Source organism: Zingiber officinale, chromosome 9A (genome assembly GCF_018446385.1).
Source record: "Zingiber officinale cultivar Zhangliang chromosome 9A, Zo_v1.1, whole genome shotgun sequence".
In the NCBI taxonomy this organism is placed as follows: domain Eukaryota; kingdom Viridiplantae; phylum Streptophyta; class Magnoliopsida; order Zingiberales; family Zingiberaceae; genus Zingiber; species Zingiber officinale.
Window position 1 is genome coordinate 110564099 of NC_056002.1, and position 25103 is coordinate 110589201.

At 32.7% G+C, this 25103-nt stretch overlaps 1 protein-coding gene across 15 annotated transcripts in view; it reads left to right on the forward strand.

Moving 5' to 3' along the window:
* The first annotated feature begins 2305 nt into the window (after positions 1–2305).
* The window catches only part of LOC122019830 (nuclear transport factor 2B-like), a 33024-nt gene continuing 10226 nt past the window's right edge, over positions 2306–25103 (forward strand). For 2 of the 15 annotated variants that reach the window (XM_042577385.1, XM_042577386.1), the window contains exons 1-2: positions 2465–2850; positions 3428–3512. In XM_042577385.1, the coding sequence (XP_042433319.1) occupies positions 2521–2850; positions 3428–3469 (372 nt within the window). In that variant the 5' untranslated portion in view covers positions 2465–2520 and the 3' untranslated portion in view covers positions 3470–3512. Of the gene's footprint in view, positions 2434–2461; positions 2851–3427; positions 3513–4381; positions 4474–12484; positions 12604–13316; positions 13362–20507; positions 21714–24065; positions 24808–25103 lie in introns of those variants that run through there. The other 13 variants (XM_042577377.1, XM_042577380.1, XM_042577390.1 and 10 more) reach the window with 11 other exon arrangements.

Here is a 25103-nt window from a genome sequence, read left to right on the forward strand (position 1 = left end):
GTCAGATACGAAAGTGTAACCTGGTATGCCGTGAGCAACCCTAAGTCATCATAGAGTTTAATAGATCAAACCTAATTTGTCGCCACACAGTAGGAAACAATGGTAATTAGAGTGTGAGATCTAGTTGATAGGGTCCCCCTTAGGTTACAACCATTAGTTACATTCCTTTCGAAAGTAGACAATGATCAGGGTTGATACGCAGTTGTAGAAGCAAAAGTTCATATCAAATACCAAAGGATGATCTACCTACATAAGTTAGTATTGAGGACAAGAACTGAGACATAAATCAAGTTTTTGCTAGTATAGAGGTGAAACCAAAACTCTAGAATCATTTTCTCTGTTTGTCTTTCTTCTGCATTATCTGTCTCCTAGCCTCCGACTATTCTCTTTGATCATGCACCTTTCTTTCGTGGTCACTCTGATTTCCTTCTCTCTCTCTCTCCCTCTCCGTTATCTTTTCTCATATGGACTATTGTTTTAGCACTCATAACACTCGACATTTCTGATTTGGTCTAGACAGTTAAGTCTAATTTATAAGTTAGTAATCAATCATTAGTCCCTGTGGATTCGATTTTGTTATTACTTGACGACGCTTCCATGCACTTGCTAATTTACCACATATCAAAGAGGTATTTATATACCTCTTCATTAAGGCTTGAGGAACAAGCAAAGGTCCAAGCCCATATCACACATGTAAACCTGAATCACCTACAAGTGGTGTGAACAAAATCCAAACCCATGTCATATGATTAGACCCACCCCGCCTACAAGAGGCGTAGCCTATAAGTGCTTTCGACACGACAAATACTTTCTATATTTGCCCTTCGCCTAATCCAACCAGACTTAATCTCTTTGTCTATTTGAGGATTTTATTCTCTAACTTATTTTTAGGTTTTTAAAATGCACTCGTAGTATGTGCGACCCAATATATTTACGATTATGTTAGTCATCCATAATTAATCATTAATTATGAATCGATCATAAGTAATAACTAATAGTACATTATGACGCCAATTGATCGAAAAATCGCAGTTGATTATTTAAATTTAGATTAATTAAAGTAGGATTAATTGATTAATAAATTTTGGATTAGTTAGTTGTAAGGATTAAATTTTTGTTTTAATATTAACATAAATTTTACTTTTAAATTTAAGTTTTAATTTAATTTATGTTAAGTTTTGATTTAAGTTATGTTTTAATTTTAATTTAAGTTTTATTTTTAACGTTTTTTTATTTTAGTGATTTTAATTTTAATTTCAGTTTTTAATTTTAACATATTTAATTTTAATGATTTTTTAACATTTTTCTAAAAATTTAATTTATGTTCAAGTTACATTATACATCTCATTCGGTCTAAACTTTTTAACTCATATAATCGTATAATTTTTGTGGGACGAGTTAAGTTACTTTTTAGTGGTTATTCACTGGTGTTAGATGTTAGGTTTAAGTGTACTTTTGTATCCACCAAGCAAGCAAGCTGAAAATATTTTTCAAAAAGTTTATAGATTTTTTTTTTAAAATTAATAGTCAAAGATTTTTTAAGGATATGAACCATTGTTATAATAATTTTCCAAGCTTCAATGTATTTTTTAAAATTTGTAAAGATATTTTTAAAATATTTTTAACATATTTTCCAATGATTTTTTAAAATAGTTTTCAAAATAAATAAACTAATTTAAAATTGGTAGGAGAGCTAGACAAGATTTAGATTTAACTATTTTCATAGTTAAAAAAAATATTTTTAACATTTTTTTAAAAGTTGATAGCTTTTTAATGAACACTTTTTCCAAGATTTATTTAAAAATCAAATATATTTTTTCAAAGATTTCCCACATAATTTATTTTCAACTTCAACACTCCCCTTAATCGGACACAATTTGATTAATTTTGTTAACCATAAGGATAATCTATCTATGTGTCTTAAGGATCTAGAAATTTAATGTTGACCTAAAGATTTTGTGTTTAAGTATCAGCCAACTAATTTTTAAAGATATATAAATTTTAAAAAAAAACTATTTATACATATATTTAATCAAGCATAATTGTTAAATCATTATTTTGAAGATAATTGTTTAAAAAATCTATGCATTTTGAAAACTTTTAAAAAAATATTTTTAATTGAAAAGTCTTTATCATCTTTTCCATTTTAAATGTCTCAATACAATTTTTAATTTAATTTTATCAGTTTTATTAAATTGAAACTAAACTGAATATAAAAAAAATATTAACTAATTCATACGAAAATATTTAAAAATTATTTTTCTATTTCAATTATATATAGGGCAGCCCAAATTATCAATGGGCCGGTGCCTGATCTTTATGTAGCCCTCTCGCGCGCCGATGTAAAAGAGAGAGAGGGAACTCAACGCAACTAACTCCAGCAGCAGCGTCGTCGTCGTCGTCATCCGCGTGCGTCAGCGTCAGCGATAACGGGTGCGTAGTCCTTACGCTTTCCCCTTCTTATCTATCAGACTAGGTTAGGAAGCAGCACCTGTATCCTCTTTGACGGCGCCGGCAGCGATGGACACGTACGCGATCTTTAAGGATTACCGTCTCCTCTTTGACGTTTTCGGCAGGGCGTTCGCCGAGCACTATTACCGGACGTTCGAGAGCAACCCGCAGGCGCTCGTAGGGCTCTACCTGGATTACTCCATGCTCACCTTTGAGGGCGAGAAGATCCAGGGTGCGGCTGCGATTGTCTCTAAACTCACTTCTCACCCCTTCCAGCAGTGCGCCCATGCCATCTCCACCGTCGATTGCCAACCCTCAGGATTTTCTGGTGGTGTTCTTGTCGTCGTTAACGGATTCCTCCTGCTTGGTGGCGAGCAACATCCTCGCATGTTCAGCCAGGTATCTCTCTCTCTCTCTCTCTTTTTTTAAACCTGTTTGTACATTCTAGGGTTTGTTTCTATTTCGATGGTTCCATCACCATCTATGTTTGATTAAGAAAATATAATCAAACATGTCATAGATAATTGATTGCATTTTTCGATGACTTATTTGTAAGAGTTCTTATGATTCCAGGTGCGGTTGGTATTATTCAGTCAACTTTCAAACCCAATTTTTTATGCTTTTTAAATTTCACTTTTTTAGATTACGTTCTACTGATGGCTTAAATTGAGTCCTTGGTACATCATTTTCACAAATATTGACATATGTTACCGATCATTGTTTTATGAGAACTCTCTTGCCATTTGTGATTGTTTGATATGCTAGTAAACATTCGTCAATTCCTTATAAGATTAAAATCTCATCGAAAAGGGTTTAAGATGTGTGGAGATCAGATGAATCTAGTTGGATTTGAAAGCTTTGGAGTTCATGATTTAGATGTTAGATTACTTGTATCTTTATATGATCATATTCCAGTTTTATGGTTCATTTACATAATCATCATTCTTCTTAAGATGTGTTTATCTCAACTATTTAGGAATTAGGATGCCCAGATGAATTATATCCCCCAACTATTTAGGATGGCTAGATGAATTTAATCCCCCATTTGAACATCGTTCAAGGTAACATCACAAGTAATATTTAAATCAATTAATTCATTTTTACATTGACCGATGGTTTTCTGTCTCCATTAATCGTTTTTGAATAAAGTTATATCAACTCAATTTATTTTCTCTTATTTTATCACCTAATTGAGCCACACCTAATTACTTCTAACTACTAGAATTTCTTATTTTGTCCTTTTATAGCAACTCGATATCTATTTTAGCATTTTCATCTCTATTAGATTAAATTTTGTTACAAGTTCCCTAACATCCTGAAACTTTGATCCACGAAGTATTGGCGATCAAACCAATTGTCTTATTAAATTTCCTTTTACTGGGGCATTTGACTTTCACACAGGATCTCTTGTTTATGCTATTACATTATGTCTTTATCAATATCCCCTAGTTGACTAGAGATTCTGGGAAACTATTATAGTATTCATGTCCATCCATCTTAATCATAGTTGTCAAAAGCGCAAGACGCAAAAAAGCGCCCCAATGTCTTGGGCGCAAAGCACAAGGCGAAGCGTGGGTTTTATGGAAAAAAGTGTAATAAACAAAAGAACTATTATATCTATTAAAAGTCTTTGAAAATGTCTTTAAAAATCTAAATAGCCATAAACAAAATATTCTTTGATAAAGCTGTAGATTATTCAAAAAACTAAAAATAAATCAAAAGTCTTTGAAAATGTGATAGATGAAATATTAAATATCAAAATGATCATCTTCTTCATCTTCATTGTCCAAATCTTCGTCAACATCAGCTCCATCGCTTGATTTGTATTCATCGGTATCTTCTTCTTCAGTTTCATCATTAAGGTTAATCTCTTCTTCATCTACAAGAGTAGTTTGTGCTGAAAAATTGCTTTCTTTTTTTGCTGAAGTAGATGATGATGCTCCTTTTGAAGAAGACGCGTTTCGAGATTGAAAGTCATATGCATTTTCAACAACCCAGATGCTTGTGCTACATCACTCCAACGTAAATCTTCACCTTCATAGGCAAAATCATTATCATTGTCTTTATCGTTGTAATCCAATTTTCTTAACAACCATTCATTACTATCATCTATCTCTGACAAAGTAACAGGATCAATTTTATCTCGCATGTCATATTTTCGCCTCAAACCTCTGTTGTATTTGATATATACTAAATCATTCAATTGTTGTTGAGACAACCTATTTCTTTTCTTGAAATGTATCTTAAAAAAAATTTAAAAGTAAAAGATTAATTCCATGATATAAATTTTAATATGTATTAAAAAAACTCCAACTTACATGTTTAAAAATACTCTAATTACGTTCACAGTCTGAAGAAGAGCATGTGAGGTTTAAAATCTTCATTGCAAATAATTTTAATTCAGGTATTGATGCACCATAAGAAGACCACCAATCAACTTGAAATACAAAAACATTAAATTATAAGATTAACTTTATTACCATCTAATATTGATATTGCACAATATATTATTTACAAATTTACCTGAGATTTTGATGTTTTTTGTCGGATAGCCATTGACAAACCAAAAAGTCCTTTTGCTTTTTTGTATTTTTCCAATTGATTTGTGATCTTATCTTGTAAATCCTCACCTCTCACCAATCTAGATATGCACTTGTACAAACCCTCCATCACTTCTGTATCATTTTCTATGTTAGGGCTTAAGTAAAAATACTCGGGATTCAAGAAATATTCAGCTGCGTGCAAAGGTCGATAGAGTTGAACGTTCCATCTTCTGTCAATGAATTAAAAAACGCTACGATATTTCTCTTCATTATTGTTAAATGACGCAACGATAGTTTCTTTGGCCCTATCCATTGACTCATAATATAACCCATAGGAGCCTTTTTTTCATTGTCTGCCAGCCGCAATACTTTTACCAATGGGCTACCAATTTTTAATGCAAAAATCATATTTTTCCAAAATGAAGACATCAATATCACTACTCTACACGTTTTCTAACCAACTCTTTAGAAAATCGACTATTTGCCCACTTTTCAAATGCAAACATCTTTCTTAGATTTGCTTGTTGTACATGAAACCGCTTTAAAGTCAAAAAAGCAGTTGTGAAACGTGCCTTTTCAATTCTTACCATGTCTTGCTGTTCAAACTCTCTTATCATGCTCAATATTGGTGGTCTGTTGTAAATATAACCATTCATCATCAATGGCCGTTCATGTAATTTTCTGAGATGAGGAATTTTGAATATATCCTCAAGCAACAAATCTAAACAATGAGTTGCACAGGTCCAGTACAAGTGTGGAAATCGGTTTTCTAAAAGACGTCCTGAAAAAAATAAATTTAGACAAAAAGAATTAAAATATGATCCAATTATTAATTGGAAGTAACTAAAATTTAAAATATTACCTGTACTAACATTGCAGCTTGTATTATCTGTTACAATCTGAACCACATTTTTTTCTCCAATGCAATACACAAATTTAGAAAGTAATTCAAATGTCTTGTCAGCTGTGTGCGAATATCCTGAAGTATTAACTGATTCAACAAATACACTTTCTTTGGGACCATTCATTAAAAAATTTATAAGAGTCCTTTTTTTATTTGTCCATTCATTTGCCATGATTGTGCACCCAAACTTAGCATGATCTTCTTCATGTGATTTGAGAAGCAAGTTCGTATTTGTCAACTCCTTTAAATACTTAACTCTCACTTCTTGATATGATGGAGGTTTCATCCCTATTCTAAATTGTCTAATAGTTTCAATACAATGCTCAAAAGAATCATATTTAACAGCATTGAAAGGAATTCCAGCATCCTACATCCATCTTGCAAATTTCTCAATTGCATTATCTCTTAGCTTCTTTTTATTTTCATCAAATTGTCCTTTGTTTTTTTTACACGCCTTTGTTTGACAATTTCATCATCATCTTTCATAATATAAAGATTAATAGGTCCAGCCTGTTTACACTTTTTACCTTGGACTGTAGGTTGGATGCTTGGATCAGATATTGGTCGTTTCCCTTTCACTTTAATTTGATGATCATCTTCATATTCTTCCAAATCTTTCAGATCATCAATATAATCAGAATGAGGAATATCATCTATTTGATTATTCAAATTACTCTTTTTTTTTTTTGCACGAATTCTCTAATTTCTTCTTTATCATATTCGGGACATTTGGAATAAACTTTCATATTTCTATTACCCCCAACTATATGTAGTTCGTGTCGATAAATTTCTCCATTTGTTATTTTACCGTAAAAAATACAACCAACAATATTTGGATTTTTAGGATCCGAACATGTTACATAATTCCAAACAATATCTTTTTTAGTGGATGAAATTGTTATATTTGACATAGTTAAGGATTAAGAGTCAAGACCGTTGCAATTAATAATAAACAATCAATAAGTAAAAAAAATATAAAGCAATAAAAAATAAATTATCGAAATATAAATATGATTTATAGGAATTAATTAAATTAATTACTTGGAATTTTTTAATTTTAAATATATATTTTTATATATTTAAATTTGATTTATATGTATTAATAAAATTTATTAGATTTTTTACTTTAAATATATTTTTTATATATATAAATTTGATTTGTATGTATTAAAAAAATTTATTAGATTTTTTTTATTTTAAATATATTTTTTAAATCTGATTTAGAATTAATAAAATTTAATAAAATTTATTAGATTTTTTAAAATATTTTTTTTATATATTTAAAATTTAAATATTTAAATCTGATTTATAATTAATAAAATTTATTAGATTGTTTTTTAAAAATAATTTTTATATATTTAAATCTGATTTATATAAATTGATAAAATTTATTTGATTTTTTAATTTTCAATTTTTTTTATCTTTAAATTAAATATATATGAATTAATAAAATCTATCAATTTTTTATATTTTTATGTTTTATATATTAAATTTGATTTTTGTGTTTTAATAAAATCTATTAAAAAATTTATTTTTATTATATTTAATTTTGATTTTCTTGAATTAATATATTTATTAGATTTTTTTATTTTAAATATGTTTTTATATATTTTATTGGGATAAATTAATTAGGTTTTCTGTAAGACTGTTTGAACTATCCATTTAAATTGGGAGTGGATCTAATTAATTAAATGTAAAGTTCGAAAATAAAAAAAATTGTGATTCTGCAGCTCACGACTACGAATCCAAAGGCGTCTTGTGACGCCTCCTTGTGCCGCGGAGGCTTCCTGCGACGTCTCTGGTGCCGCTAGAAGCGATCGCTAGACGCCTCCGACGGTGCAAGAATCCCAGGATACCTCGAACTTAAGGAATTAATAGAAAATAGAAACTTACCTCGAAACGAAGAGGTGGGCGATCAAAGAAGCAACAATGGCAGACGCAAAAAAAGCAGACGAAGAGACGAAGGTTTAAAGAAATTTAATTAGGGCTTTAAATAAAATAACAAACAAAAAGGAATTTTTCTGCAAAGCGAGCGATGCTCGCTTCATTGCCTTCTGCGCGAATTGCAACAAAGTGCTCGCTTCCTAATCCTCTTGCGCGTCCGAGTTCTCGGAAGCACAAGGGCCGCGCCTCGCTTTGCGCTTAAGCGAGCAAAGCGAGTGCTTTTAACAGCTATGATCTTAATTATTCCGTATTTTTTCTTGTCACTCAACTTAAACCTTTTCCTTTCTAAATTTTTTTGTCTATAATTGAAGCTTCAAATTAAATCTAATTATGCATAAGTGACCACCTAACTTCGCCCATGATGAATCAGTCATGGCCGGTCCCAAGCTCGGATAAATGAGGGTTGCGTTAGGATGTCAACCTGCGTTAAAACTATGATAAATGTTCAATGAATGGATTCATTAAACTATTGTGCTAATGTTAGATTGTTCCCCGGAAGAAACGCGTTGCAGGGTCCGACTGTAACATCTCGGCAAAGATCACTACATCTCCAGAACTCAGGTGTAGTGCTAAATATGCAAGAGTTCGCGTTGCAGGATTCGACTGTAACGTATTGGCAAGGACCATTATATCTTCATGAGAACTTGGGTGTAGTGTTAAATAGACAAGAGTTCTCACACCATAGATTGGATAAGAACAAATATGATAGGAAAACTAATAGTCTAAGACATAAACATAAAACATTCAAACCCTTACTGGTAAATCAATAGAGGTAGTAGATACGATTATTAGGAGAAAACTTAATATTTTATGTTTATAAGAGACAAAATAGGTATGCAAGAAGACAAAGATGATAGAGAACTCAGGTTTTAAGTTATGCTACACAGGAAAGTGTAAAGCAAGAAATGGAGTTGATATTGTTGTACATAGTTAGTTAAAGGATGGAGTTGTAGGAGTAGTTAGAAAAGGAGATAGAATTGTAGCCCTTAAGATAATAGCGACAAAAGAAATTATGAACATAATTAGCATTTATGTACTGCAAGTAGAATTATATGAAGGTACTAAATCAAGGTTTTGAGACGACTTAGATAAAGTATTACAAAACATTCTATTAAATGAAATGATTTTAATATAAGGTGATCTAAATGGACATGTCGGAGTAAAAAAAATGAGGAATATAAAAAGGTACATAGGGGTATGGGTTTGGAAAAGAAATGAAGAAGGGAAATTATATTAGATTTTGTGATAACATATGATCTTATATTAACTAATACGTTTTTCAAAAAAAAGAGAAAAACACTTAGTCACGTTCAAAAGTAGGAATAATAAATCGCAAATTGACTTTCTTATGGTTAGGAAGACGGATAGAAAGGTTTGTAAAGATTGTAAAGGCATCTTTGGAGAAAACTTAACTACTCAGCATAGGTTAGTAGTGTTGGATATACGCCTCAAGTATAGTATTAATAGAAAAAAAATATATACGACTCCTAGAATTAAGTGGTGGAAGTTAAAGGATGGGAAGCAAAATATATTTAAAGAGAAGGTAGGAATATGAGCATTAGGTGAAATATATAGTGACTGGTGAGTCAAAGAGACATGCACCATTAAGTAAGGAATCTTGATGGAGGATTGAGAAAGTACAAGAGAAGGTGAGGGAAAAATGAACAGCTTATAAGAATATATATTTGTAAGAACGAGAACATTTTTTAAAAATATACAATAGCTAAGAAGGGGCTAAAAGAATAGTGAATGAAGCAAAAAATGAAACTTTTGAACCGTTATATTAAAAATTGGATACAAAAGAAGGGGAAAGAGATATTTATAGAATAGAAGACAAGAGATCTTATCCAAATGAAATGTATTAAAGATGAATGTAATAGAGTACTAGTAACGATGGAGAAATAAAAGTGCGGTGGAAGATATATTTTCATAAACTTTTTAATGAATGTTTAGGTGATTAATTTAACTTAGGTAATTTAAATAGGTTAAATGAGTATAAAATTTTAATTTTTATTGTAAAATTCAAACTCCAAAAGTAGAACAACCTTTAAATGAGATGCATAATGGAAAAGTCGTTGGATCAGATGATATTCCGATAGAGATATGGAAGTGCCTAGAGAAATAAGATATTGAATAACTTAAAAAATTATTTAACATGATATTGAAAATGAAAAATATATCTGATTAATGGAGGGCAAGTATTCTAGTTCCCTTATATAAGAATAAGTAGTAATTTCAATAGCAGCAAATAGCGCGCTATGTAGCATGCTATGGTGCGCTATGATTAGCAAATGCTACGCGGCGTTCGCTGATTAACAATTGTCCTGAATAGCCAACACTATTCGGGACAATAATGTCGATAGTGCACGATAGCGTGCGTTATCTTGACTTAGTAGCCCATAGCGTGCGATACTTGGGCTATCCTGATTTAGTTAATTACAAAATCAACTAAGCAAGAATCCAATTTTAACAAAGCAGAATCCTGATAAACATTCGAGTAGCTAGGGCAAAGGTAGAGGCGAGTAAGAAAGACAGGTCCGAATACAATCGACGAAGGGCGGCGAGGGGTGAAGACTAGAGGTGAGGTTTTTTCCTTTTTGTTTTTCTTCGATTGGTTTGTTTCTGACTTTCAGTCGATTGTTTGTAATTTTCAATTGATTTTTCTTCTAATATAATCAACAGTGAAATTAGAGAAGGAATTAATTAATTATTTGTTCAAACAGTGAAATGTTTTTGTTTATTTGGATTGTCTTTTCTCCTTCATTCATAGATAATCGAATAGTGTTAAGAAATTATTTATTTATTTATTTATTCTGATTTTTTCCTTTTGTTTTTCTAGGATTTTGATTGTATATTTGAATTTGCAATGTCTACAAATTTATAAAAAAAAAAGATAAAAAAGATATTGGTTAGAAGTATTGTTATCAAAAGGAGGGGGAAAAATCTATTCGGTGCAAATTTTGTCACCATATATCGAATGGAGGGATTACTCGCTTAAAAGAACATTTAGCTCTAACTCATAAAGGGGTTGCACCTTGTGTTAGTGTTCCGGTTAATATTAAGCAAGAAATTAGAGAATCGCTTGACAAAATTAGAACATCTAAAAGCAAACAAATCAAATTGTTACGAGAGATTGGTGAGGGTCTCAGAGTATGAGTACACAATCATCAAAATTGGACTTGGAAGTGAAGGGGGAAATTCAATTGGATTTTCTTGTAGTGGTGAATCAAAAAGTAAAGGTACTCTTCATGGATTTGTTAGTTCGAAACCTAGACAAATAATCCTTAATTTGGCATTCAAAAAAGATTTGCTTATTAATGTGAAGCGTAGAGTTGGTCGTTTTATTTACTCAACCGCAATTCCGTTTAATGTTGTGAATGATCCTTATTGGTTTCCTATGGTTGAGGGTATTGCGGAATATGGAAGAGGGTTTGAGCTTCCTTTAATGCATGAGTTAAGAACTTGGATACATAAGATTGAAGTATGACATCAACCTAATATATGAGGAGCATAAAAAAACATGGAAAAAATATTGATGCACTATTATGTCCGATGGTTGGACGGATGGAAAGTGTGGAAGTTTGATCAATTTTTTGGTGAATATCGGCACTTTCTTTTTTAAAATCTGTTGATGCATCAACTTCTATTGAAAATGAGGAATTGATCTTTAAGTATCTTGATGATGTTGTTGATGAGGTGGGAGAGGAAAATGTGATTCAAATTGTCATGGATAATGTTTTGAATTGCATTAAGACGGGGAAAAAATTATGAAGATTAGACATAGAATTTGGTGGGCACCTTATGCGGCGCATTGCATTGATCTAATGTTGGAGGATATTGCAAAGTTTAAGATTTTTTCTAACACAATTGAGCATGCTAAGATGGTTGCGAAGTTCCTTAATGGTGATTATACTTTCTTTGATGAGAAAGTATATAAACGGTAAAGAAATTCTCTGTCCGGCTATTACTCGCTTTACTATTTCATTTATGACTCTTCAGCACATGTATAAGGTTAAAAAACCACTTGAACAAACGTTTGCTTCCGACGATTGGGTTAATTCACCACTATCTTAAACAACTCAGGGGAAAGTCGTGAAAAGAATTGTTGTTAATGATCCCAACTTTTGGCCACATGTTGCATTTTGTGTTAAGGGAAGTTGATTCGAAGGAGTGATCGACCATGGGATTTATTTATGAACTTATGGATAAAGGTAAAAGAGACAATAAAATTTAATTGTGGGGAAGTTAACAGAAAATACAAACCCATTTGGAAAAAAATGATTCACGATGGACTTTGTAACTTCATCATCCTCTATACGCGGTCGGGTATTATTTGAAACCGCAATTGCGTTATGAAGAAAGGTTTTCTAATTGTGATGAAGTTAGATGGATTGTATGCTTGCATGGATAAGATGTTGTCTTCTGATGATCGTTTTAAAGTAGACATCCAATTGGACTTGTATAACAAAGCTGAAGGAGAATTTGGAACTCCAATAGCAAAACGAACAAGAATGTTGCGAACTCCGGATAAAATTATTTACTTCTTTATATTCTCATATCAGTTTTTAACCTTTTATACTAGCATTTGTATTTTAAAATTATATAAACATTCTTGTAATTTTCATTTTCTTTATGTTATTAGCCTCGTGGTGGAAACGTTTTGAAAGTAAGATACCTGAGCTTACTATGTTTGCAATTCGAGTGCTTGGTCTCACTTGTAGTTCTTCGGGATATGAAAGAAATTGGAGCACTTTTGAATCGGTGAATATTCTAACTCTACTTGAATTTTAATTATTTATAATTTTCATATCATTGTTTAATTTTTTATATATGATTTCTTCTTTACAATATTAGATTCATACAAAAACAGAGAAATAGACTTGAACACGCGAAGTTGAATTTCATATCATTGTTTAATTTTTTATATATGATTCTTATTTACAATATTAGATTCATACAAAAACAGAGAAATAGACTTGAACATGCGAAGTTGAATTTCATATTTTAATTTTTTATATATGATTCTTATTTACAATATTAGATTCATACAAAAACAGAGAAATAGACTTGAACATGCGAAGTTGAATGCGTTGGTGGTTGTGAAATATAATTTCAAGCTTAGGGAGAGAAGCATTAGGAGGAGAGATAAGATTGATCCTATTGTAGTTGATGAAATTGATTCGGATGATGAATAGATAACTGAGAAAGAAGGTCCTGTCCTCACCGTAACTACTAATGGCTTGAAGATGATGAATTATTTGAAAGTTATCCTATTGTGAGTGTGTTGTCCGCTATCTTTGAAAGTCTTTTCGACTCAGATAAATGAGTCAAATATGTTGAAATTATAGTTGAAGTTCTTCTACGAATTCAAAAAAAAAAGTTGTTGAAAATTCAAAGTAAACATATGCAAATTAGTTACTTATATCTACTTCACCTATAATTGATTCTTAAATGTCGTGTCTCTTATATAATAGGTGGAAGCAAAGGTAAACAAGCAAGGTTGAGTCTGGTTGATGAGGAAGATAATCATCTTGATGTTGAAAATTATGGTGGATAATTCTAACAACTTTCGATAGTGGAAAATTTTCAACCATAGACACTATTGATGATGATAGTGATATAGAGTTGGATGATACAAAATATTTTTAAATTGTTTTAATCATAAGACTTTTTAAATTGTTGTTTTGGTTATGTTATTTTAATTATAAGACTTTTTAAATTGTTGTTTTGGTTATGTTATTTTAATTATAAGACTTTTTAAATTATTATTCTAGGATATTTTGGCATGTAATGAATTATTATGATTAATTATAGGTTATGCTATTTTTATTTTACTTATATAAGTATATTTTACTTTTTAAATTTAAAATTTGATGTGCACGAAAAGCTTACGCTATACGCTTCGCTATTTACGCTACACGATGATAAGACAAAAACGTTATGAACCAACACTATGCTATTTAAAACTTTGAGAACAAGGGAAAATGTATAAAATTGTTCAAATAGATATTTAACTAATGAGAGAGATGTTACCTAATTATGGACGAATTCACTATACATTCAAGACACAGATCCGTGATGCATGTTGTTTGCAGATATTGTTTTGGTAGACGAACACGTGAAGGAGTAAATGTTAAATTAGAATCTTGGTAGGAAACATTAGAAGGAAAATGTTTTAAATTTAATAGAATAAAAATATAATATATGAAATTTAAGTTTACAAATATTAGACGTAATGAGACAATTGTTAAGTAGGAGATGACGAGTTATTCGGAATCGAGAGGTTTAAATATTTAGGATTATGTTTACAAAACGATGGAGGGATTGAGAGATGTTACATACAATAAAAGTATGATGGTTGAAATAAAAGAGAGTACCGGGTGTTTTACGTGATTGTAAAGTACCTCTAAAACTTAAAAGAAAGTTTTATAAAATCGCAATTAGACCTGCTATGTTATATGGAGTTGAATATTGAGCTATAATTCAAGTACATGAGCAGAAGATGAGAGTTACAGAGATTAGGATATTAAGGTGGATGTGCGGACATATGAGAATATTAAAGAGAATCAGAGTTGCATTTATTGAGGGAAAACTTCGAGAGATAAGTCTAAGATAGTATGAGCATATAATTAGATGATTAATAAATGCTCTAGTTAGGCGATGTGAAACAATGACAAATACGTATATCAAATGAGGAAGAGGAAGATCGAAAAAAATTTAGTTAGCAACAATAAAACAAGATAAAATGTATTTAAGAATAGACGATGATATAATAGGAGATAAAATTTAATGGCGTAAAAGAATTCATATAATTGATCCCACCTAGTAGGATAAGGCTTGACTGTTATTGTTATATGTATAAGTGACCACCTAAAATAATTCCGAAGGCGGCTACAAAGCGACCTTATTTGACATATATAATTTATATGAGTATTGCTTCATTAAATTAATTTAAGTTAAAACAAATTCACTTAGTACCTTCAACTACCTTATTTAGTAGCGTGCAATGCTTAATTGTTAAATTAAACACTTGTTTGATAAGTAATAAATATCGTAGATATCAATAAAAATGTCTTCTAGTATGTAATATTAACTACATATTGTTAGGACCTTGCGAGCGGTGTCTCTTTTGTGTGCTCATCGTTTAAATGCGTTGTAGAAAACTTATATTAAACTCTACGCCAAGGCACGACGCATTGCCTTTAAGGAGGACCTCTCACTCAAAGCATGCTCCACTTCATTGATTTGCATCAATAATGTTTTGGAGTTTTTAAACTTTAAAGGAAATTCAAAATATAGGTTATGAGGTGTAACATTCAACCTTGAATCTAAACCTCCCCTCAATTTCATATTCTTCTCTTTTTAACTTCATTTTCTTATTTTCATCGAAAAAATCATTTTTGAATTTTTATTGAAGCATATTAAAGAGCTAAAAATAGTTAAGATACCTAATAGTGAGCTTAACCGACTAAATTTGCTTTATTTCAGCATAAACTCAAGGTAGCAATTGATAGTTGTTCACTAACAGTTGATTGCCACATACAACAATCAATTGCTAACTAATAGTAGTCGATTGCGGTGTCTAAAAATAACAATTCAATTTTAGACTCAACTCCAGAAATGCACAAGTAATTTTTTATTTTCCGACAAATCATAAAATTTCAGACAGACATTATTTATGTTAAATACTATTAGAGAAAAATATATCTTTTTTTAAAAAGATAAAAAAATGAAAATCATTGAAAACTTTAATGTTTCATTCTACTTTTGTCAACCTAATCAATGGTGATTCCTATCAACAAATAGATTTCATCAAGATTTTCCCAATTGGTTTTAAAATGATTTTCAAACAATTTTCAACCATCATCTATGAGCTAAATGCACATAACTTATACATTAATTTTTTTCATGATTGGTCATATAAATTGTCTTTTGATGACACTTAGCTCAAATCGATGCACTAAATTAACATCTGAAGTTTATTTATCATTCTAATATCTCACTCGTGTTTAATGTATGTCAATACACACAAGTCATATGATTCTTTGTAAGATGTATAATTGATTTTTTCCTAAAATTTAGGAATTATGCATCTCTAATAAGACATTTTAAACTTGATTATCCTACTTAGGATGTTAACTAATATCATTTGTCCTTAATTGCAATGAATTCAAATTTATACATGTAAATGAGTATGACATATCTCGAAACTTTCATAAAGAAATATCACAATTAATGATACATGTATGATATCACATGACAATTTCAAGCATGTTATCGTGACAAGATAGATATATGATATGATGTTATGACATGTGATATGACACAAATATGATAATTATTGCACAATTATCACAAACAAAATACCTAGATTTTTCATCTAATTGTTATCATCTTGTCAAATACTTGGTTTGACATTAGCGGCTTATTTCTCTTGAATGTGTCAAAATCCTAACTTTGCACATTTTTGAATTCTATCTTATCATGTTAATTTTGATCAATTTAAGAACTTAATTCTTATTGACACACTATAGAGATCTTCCAAGATAAAATTTGAATTTTCATTCTCAATATACCACAATATCTTGAAAATGCCATAAAATGCAACTTTACATGGCTGAGTTAACTACCCTTCCAATTTGGGTTAACACATTCTATACTCATTTAGTGCGAAGAAATTACACTTTTAGGAATCCAATACATATTGAAGCTCCTTGGGTATACTAGGTACTTACTAGGGATAACCTTCTTAATGACTTTCATTGACTTCTTAGAAGTCTTAGTCATTGTAGTCTCTTCAAGGTCAATATTAGGGATGACATCTTTTGTAATTTTGATTCGACTCCTAGATTTAGGATTTTTTTTACATATAATTATATTGAATTTTATAGTATGAGGAGGGACTTTCCTTTGTGTCTCAAACCCCATAAATGACTCTTGCCTACCTAAATCTAGATCTTATTTATTTAACTAAAACAAAATTTTCATCTTTTAAGGGTTTTCTCCAAATAATTAAGTCTTGACATGAAGACTTGGTTTTCCATCTTTTTCATGTTTTCCTTGATTGTTTCTCTTCCGGCATGTGTCTAAACCTTTTTGGATTATTACCTAAATTATTTTCTACTTTTCTATCCTTTTATAATATTGTTCTAATGAGTCAATCTACAATTATCCTGAAATTTTTTATTTTTCTTATTCTCATGATAATTGACACTGAAGTCATAAAACTTATTTCTAATATGTTTTTATCATAATATAATGAAATTACATTATAAAATAATGCATTAAATTTTATTTAAGAGCTTTTCCTAGGTTTGAGTTTCTTCACTTTACTTAGATGTCTCTTCCTTGGACATTGATTTCGATAATGTCCTCGTTGGTTGTACGAGATGTATATTATGTGCTTCTTACCCTTTCGCACCAAAAGTTTGACTTTTTTTGGTTTTTTCTTTTCCTTAGGTGCCACATGAGTTTTATTTTCTTTGTCAATTTAGGACATTTGCTCTTGTAGGGCTATTTTTCCTTACATTCAAAGCAAAAATGAAGTGAATTTTATTTTTATTGCATGAAATTGATATACTTTCCATGCTAGTAGAGGAGGCATGTGCTTCGTCTTCATTTGCTCTGAATGTTGAGGGCTCTTCTTGTTCCGGTGTTAATGAGCTCTCCCTCTCAATCTTTAAAGTCGATGCTTCATCTTCCATCTCGGATGTTGAGTATTTCTCAAACTCTGAGTCCTCTTGCTCTAATGTCAATGAGTCTCTTTCCCTAGGATTGTTTTCACTTTACGCAAGTTGGTGTTTTGTAAGCTTATTCCTTGGATCCTTTGCATCCCTATATTGACCTATCTTGCACAAGACATTGTTAGGTAAACTATTTGCTAATAATTTAGTTACCATTTTATTTAACTTGAATTTTTGAACTTGCTCTTCCGCAGAAGTTTTTTCTCTTATAGCTTTAAATCCTTCCATTAGAGCAAATCATTATTCTATGCCTATCATTTGTAAATTTTCCATTCTTGATTTTTAATGATCGAAACTTCCTAATCTAAAAGGAGATGGAACTCGAATATCGTATCTAAATCCATGTTTGAATTTTATTTGACCCCTTCAAGATAACTATATCTTTTACCTCTAGCTTTTGTTCTTCTTCCGGCATAAAGAGCGATCTCGCTTTGATACCACTGGTTAGAACCTTACGAGCTTGAGGAAGGGGGGGGGGGGGTTGAATAGTTCCGATCATTCTCTCTCTTTTGTGTGCTTATCATTTGAATGAGCAGTAGAAAATTTGAATCAAAATCGACGCTAAATCATGACACAATCGCTAACTCGGATGGTTTACTTAGTTCACCTCTTCCCAAGGTGACTACGTCTAAGTCCTAGTCCTGACGACTACCATCACTATCATTATCCTTCTCGAATACCTTCCGTTGGTGGAGATCCTTCTCGAATACCATCACTATCATGATCAAGCTTGTTTAGAGATCTACCGTTGATTACTGGATGTAACCCATAACAATCCTATTTTTGGTCAAAAGACATCATTTGATGCCTTTTCATAGGTCTGGAAGAATTTGACTTTTTTTTTAACCTTTTGTCGAGTTAGGGTTTTGAAGGTATTTTCATCTTTTGAGAAGTTAGTATTTTTAGTTAAATATCTGTTTAGTTGTTTTTTAAGTTAGATTTTGGATCAATAAGATTTTTTATTATCTTTTCCCTAAAACTTTGAGTTTTTAGACGCCTATTGCTTGATATTTAGCTAAATCAATATGTCTTTAGAAGATTATTTTTGACATTCGAGTTTGAATCAACGAAATCATAGCTTTCTGCTACATCACCAGTTGAATTGATCTTGTGTTATCATGCCGCCAAGATGATAGCAATGCATTGACTACACTCTTGAACGTGATATGTAGTAACATGCTTGAGAGATGTTTGATGAACAGTTGGAACAACTTACAGAGAGGATGGTGATAATGTTAGGAAGCTTAAATACAAGAAATTCGGTTCAACACCATCACCGAGCAAACTCAGATGTGGAGGCGGGTGGTGAGGACGCTTATGAAGAGGAGGTTCCTCGTAGACGACGCAGAGTAGTAGTAGAGGAGGATCATAGGTGTTAGGACATGTGTATGAGAACTAAAATTCCTTGGCACCCTATAACCTGAGAAGTTCCTAGATTGGCTAGCCTCGGTAAAGGAAGTTCTCGATTTTAAAGAGGTGCCAAAGACAAGCATGTGCCTTTGATTGCATCCAGATTGCGTGGGAGAGCAACTGCATGGTGACAGTAACTGAAATAGATCGGAAATAGGTTGGGTAAGGCAAAAATTACTAATTGGGAGTAGATTGCATGGGAGAGCAACTACATGGTGACAGCAACTGAAATAGATCGGAAATAGGTTGGGTAAGGCAAAAATTACTAATTGGGAGTAGATTGCGTGGGAGAGCAACTACATGGTGATAACAACTGAAATAGACCCGAAATAGGTTGGTTAAGGCAAAAATTATTAATTGGGAGAAGATGAAGAAGCACATGTGGACAACCTTTTTGCCATATAATTTCATGCGATTAATGTATCAAAAGGTTATTAAATATTGAGGGTTTGAAATATTAAATTTAAAAGGTTCCTTTCTTATGAACATAGCGAGTGGAGAGCTTAGCTGTGTGATTCTTGGCAGGAGTATCGGTGTGCGAGTGAATAAGGATGTCGACCAACTTAATAAAAAAAGCGGTAGCAGTGGCGGTATAAGGAGTTTTGGAGACATTGAACACAAATAATAGGTGTGTAAAAATGTTACAGGAAGGAAGACATGTAAATACCCCGTGATTGTTTTGATGTGATCAACCAAGTCAAGTTAGGTTCTGTTGTTGTTTTGATATCCTTGTGTTTAAGTGTGTAGGAACTTAGGAGCAGAGGAGGTTGAGCGAAAGATGCAACTAACGAGGATGGTAAGGGAGAGAGTCAACGGGTTCGGTGCGTCCGAGGGACGAGTTGATGCGGAAGAGTATGCTGGCGGACGAGAAGGAAACGCGCGGTGGTTCCGAGGGACGAGAAGCCGGAGTGGAAGACTGCTCAAGAAGGCCGAAAATAAGCCGGGTGAGTCTTATTCCGGATGACCGAAATCATCCAAGCAAGCGGAGCCGGAGTGGAAGACTCAGACCTAAGTAAGCAAAATCAGAGCGGAAGACCCGGACCGAAAAGATAATTGGAAAGTTGACTTGGTCCGAGCGCCCGGATCAACTAGGCGCCTCCGGGGTGCCTCACAGTCCGGGCGCTCAGACCAAAAATTTTATTGAAACGCGCGCTGTTGTGATTCGGTGCGACGGGGATAAAGTTCTATCCACGTCCATGCTCCTTGAATCATTCCAGACGTCCCAAGCAGGGCTATAAATACAACCCTGATCCCAGTAGCTTAGAACAACACTTGTAATCACTTTCTTTGTTTGTTCTACTACTGTTTGAGTGCTTTAACTGCTGTAAAAGGCTTCTCAGCCTGAAGGAGATTTTGATAGTAAGCTTTAACTGCCTTGGATTAATAATCCTCTGATTGCAAAGCAAGTATTTTCTTTTGTGCCTCTGTCTTTAGTTTACTTATTACTTTTTATGCAAGTGTTAATCAAGGTGTAAAGTTTCGAGAAAGGTTTGTTTCTTTATATTTTTGTAGGACTATTCACTCCTCTCTAGTCGGCCGCTAGGAGACCAACAAGTGATATCAGAGCCTAACTGCTTCAAAAGGATTAACCACCGACCGAAGCACAAGAGATCACCGGACCGAGCATCCACCCACCTAAGTTCAAGGGGGAATTCGCGAACTGAAAGAAGAAGATTGAGGTATTTTTTAAGATAGATTTTGATTTGTTATTAATCATTGAGTTTGGTTTTGTAGCACCAGAGAGCAAAGAAAAATACCAATGGACAAGAAAGGAGCAAGCCGACTTTATGGCAAATGATAAAATAGAGTTTTATCTGCTTAGTGTTTTACCACCTCAAGAAGTAAACCGGATCGGAGCCTACAAGTCAGCCAAGGAGCTTTGGGAGAAATTCCTGGAACTACACGAAGGGGCCTTGGAGGCAAAATTCGCGTGACGGGATCTTCTCCGGAACCAGATAAGTAACCTCTGCTTAGAAGAAGGCGAAATCGTCGCACACCTTTACTTAAGGATCAAAGAACTCATCATCGGATTCACGAATTTTGGAGAAAAGTTAACTAACCAATATTCGCTAAGGTACGCGCTTAACGCCTTAACTAGGACTCCTGAATGGGTCTCCTTAGTAGATGTGTATTACATCTCTAAGGATCTAGAGATAAGTACTTTAGAAGAGTTATTTTTAACCTTTGAAGTTCATGAAATAAGATGTGCAGATCTGAAGGAGCCCAAGCACAACATTGCCTTAAAGGCAAAAATGGATGAACCTGAATCCGAAACCTTTCTCGATCATGATGAAACGATGTTCATGGTTAGGAAATTTAAAAAGTTATTTAAAACTAATAAATTTAATCAAGTGCATAGTAAAAGAAGAAAAAAAAGGGTAAGATGCTACCACTGCGATGAAGAAGAGCATGCGAAAGATAACTGTCCAAAATTGAAGAGCAAGGACAAGGATAAAGTCAAGAGTGTGAGAAAATAATCCCTCTATGCTAACAAAGAGTAAGGACAAAAGACCAGTCCAGACAAAGCATCGAAATCTAAAGGCGACGTGGGACGAAACACCATCTGAGTGAGAGATCGAAGCCCTTGCCGGACTTACGCTAATGACAAGTCACCAAGAAGAAGAAGATGAAGCAAGCTTATCCTCAATGAGCATCAAGAGCATCGAAGAAGGGGGAACATCGTCAGAAGAAAGCAACACTACAGGGGGAGCATCAAAAATCGACAAGGTAAGTCAGTTACAATCCCTACCTCCTGACCAATTATTTAAATTTATAAAAATGTTGTCGAAAAGTTCTTGCAAATTAGAAATAGAAAATAAAAATATTTAAAAGAAAATGAAGAGTTAAAATTAACCTTAACAACTTCTTGTCGATTAGAGGATTTCGACAAGATAAAAATAAAAAATGAAAAATTGAAAGAAGAAATAAAAAATCTTGCATGCTTACATGCTTAACAAGCTCGAAATTATAATAGACTAAATTGATAATTTAAATATCATCAGGGACGAATTAGAAAATTATCATCAAAATATATTCCTAAGAAATTTTTGATTAATCTTGTTGGATAAAATTTATATTGGGTATAAAAATCGTGCCTAAATTAATTTTTTTTTGCATGCTCTAATTTCTAACTGAATTAAAGTTTTTATTGTTTAATGTTTTTAAATAAATTTCTTTTCACAATTTCCGTTAGAAATTAATTAGAAGTTAATTTTTTGAAAGAGAATTACATCACTTATCTGTAAAAAAAATTTCAAATTCTTTTGACCCTTAAATTATTTTTTTTGTTTAACAAAAATCATATTTTTTCATTTTAAATTATTTCACAGAGTTTTTTTAAAACTTTAATTTTCTGTGAAAGATTATCATATTCTTTGTTCAAGATTTTTTTTAAATTTTTTTTCCGTTCTATTATTTTTGAATTATTTTTTTTAAAAAAATTCTTTTTATCTTAATTTAAAATTATTTCGCAGAGCTAACTTTTGCAGAACTTATTTTTCGGTGTTTTCTCTACGAAAACACATCATACTATTAGTCCAGGAAAATATTTTTGAAATTTTTTGATCATTATTGAATTCTATATAAAATTGTTTATCTAAATAAAAATTTTTAATATTAAAAATCTTGAAAATCTATTTTTTGAAAGTTTATCCTTTCTGCAAAGCTACTTGTCATAATATATACTTAGAAAATTTTTGAAGATTTTTTGAGTTTAAAAACTATTGTTAAGATTTTTTCTTCAAAAGTACATCTTTGTATAGAAAATATTTTATTTCTGCTTTAGTCAATTTGATAATTTAGTGAAATTTTTTCACAGCTTTGATTATGTCTGTTTCACCACTATAAAAATTTTCACAATTTTGCGAGGAGTAAAAATGTTTTTCAAATTATTTTTTCCAAAAATTGTTTATAAATTGTAAAAATTCAGAATTTCGAAATTTCAAGTTTGATTTCTATATTTTATCAATTAGACTTTGCTTTAATTTTAATTTCAAATCACTTTAGGGTACCCCCATTTTTTATGTACTCAAAGGGGGAGAATTAGAGGTTAAGTCTAGGGGGAGGTATAATTTGACTTTTGCATAATTTTTTTTCAATTGCAAAATATGTATTTGCCAATTTTCTATTATTTGTTTTTTGGTTTACCCTAACTTAACTTGGGATTGCTCACATAAAAAATGGGGAGATTGTAAGTTCCTTGTGATGATTTTGATGTGATCAACCAAGTCAAGTTTGGTGTTGTTGTTTTGATATCCTTGTGTCTAAGTGTGCAGAAACTTAGGAGTACAGGAGGTCGAGCGAAAAGACGCAGCTAGCGAGAAGGACGACACAGGGGAGTTGATGGGCTCGGTGTGTCGGAGGGACGAGGTGCTGCGGAAGAGTACGTGCTGCGAAAGAGTACGCTGTCGGACAAGAAGGAAACGCGCGGCGGTTCCAAGAGACGAGAAGCCGGAGCAGAAGGCTGCTCGAGAAGGTCGGAAAATGGGTTTGGGTGAGCCCTATTCCGGATGGTCGAAATCATCCAAGCGAGCGGAGCCGGAGCGGAAGACTCAGACCCAAGCAAGCGGAACCGGAGTGGAAGGGCCGGATCGAAAAGTCGACTGGAAAGTTGACTTGGTCCGGGTGCCCGAATCAACTGGGCGCCTCATAGTTCGGTTGCCCGGAACCCTTCCGGGTGTCCGAACTAGAAATCTTATCGAAACGCGCACTGTCGTGATCAGATGCGACGAGGATAAAGTTATATTTTTGTCCAGGCGCCTGGAACCCTTCCAGGCGCCCTGAGCAAGGTTATAAATACAACATGATCTCAATAACTTAGAACAACACTTGTAATCACTTTCTATTTTTGTTCTACTACTGTTTGAGTGCTTTAACTGCTGTAAGAGGCTTCTCCATTTGAAGGAGTTTTTGATAGTAAGCTTTAACTGCCTTGGATTAGCAATCCTCTGATTGTAAATCAAGTAATTTCTTTCGTGCCTCTGTCTTTAGTTTACTACTTATTACTTTTTATGCAAGTGTTAATCAAGGTGTAAAGTTTCGAGAAAGGTTTATTTCTTTATATTTATGCAGGGTTATACATCCCCCTCTAACCGACCACCAGGGGACTAACATGACATTGTTTGTTAAGAATGATGATGGTGAAGAAGGTGAAGTGGAGTTCACACCTAGTGTATGATGAGGAGGCCGTAAACAAAGTGTTGTTGGATGGAGATGTTGGGACGACATTGGTAGTTCGACCCTTTTGTTTGATGCCGTAATCGGTAGTGGACGATGATTGATTTCGGAGTTATATTTTTCATTTGACATGTATCATTTTTTGTTTGGTATGTCATTTTGTGATCAAAGTTAAAGTTATGAAAATATTGTCTCAGCTGAAGCTATGTAGAAAATAATTATTTAGACTGAAAATCATTCTAAACTTTATAAATTGGTATGGCTTAAGAATCTATGTATTGTTTTATTTTCTATTGGTTTGAAATATAAAGAAGTTTGGTGTAATGTAGTAGCCATGGATGCTTGTCGTATGTTATGCAAACTTTGGCAATATGATAGAAGTGGAGATCATAATAGGTGAGGCAATATTTATAATTTAATGTTTGAGGGAGCTAAAATTGTGCTACTACTTGCAGATAGGCGGTGGAACAACCTAAACTTTCAGGTGAAGTTTCGACTTTATTGCCGCTTGCTATGAAGAGCTGCGTGAAGCAGAAGGGGGTATATGTTGATGGGAAAGAAGGTGGCTGAATCTAACATTGTTTCAAATTTAGTGGCTCATTGATCGTAGAAAAATGATAGTTCTTGGCGTATGTGTTGTTAGAGTCGATTTATAGCTAAAGGGGGGAAGGGGAGGGGGGAAGGGGGGTGAATAGCTCGTCGCGCTTCGTTTGCTTACTTCGGTGTTGTTGATATGCAGCGGAAAGAACTCGAAACAAGACTCACAAACGCTAACACGTAGATTTTCTTGGTATCCATCTCAAGAAGAGGTGACTAATTCAAGGATCTACACACGACACACTCTCCATTATGAAAAACACTCCTCGGTAACTACCAAATGTGGAGAAGCCTTGTACAACACCCACATAACAAGATACAACACACGAAAGAAGA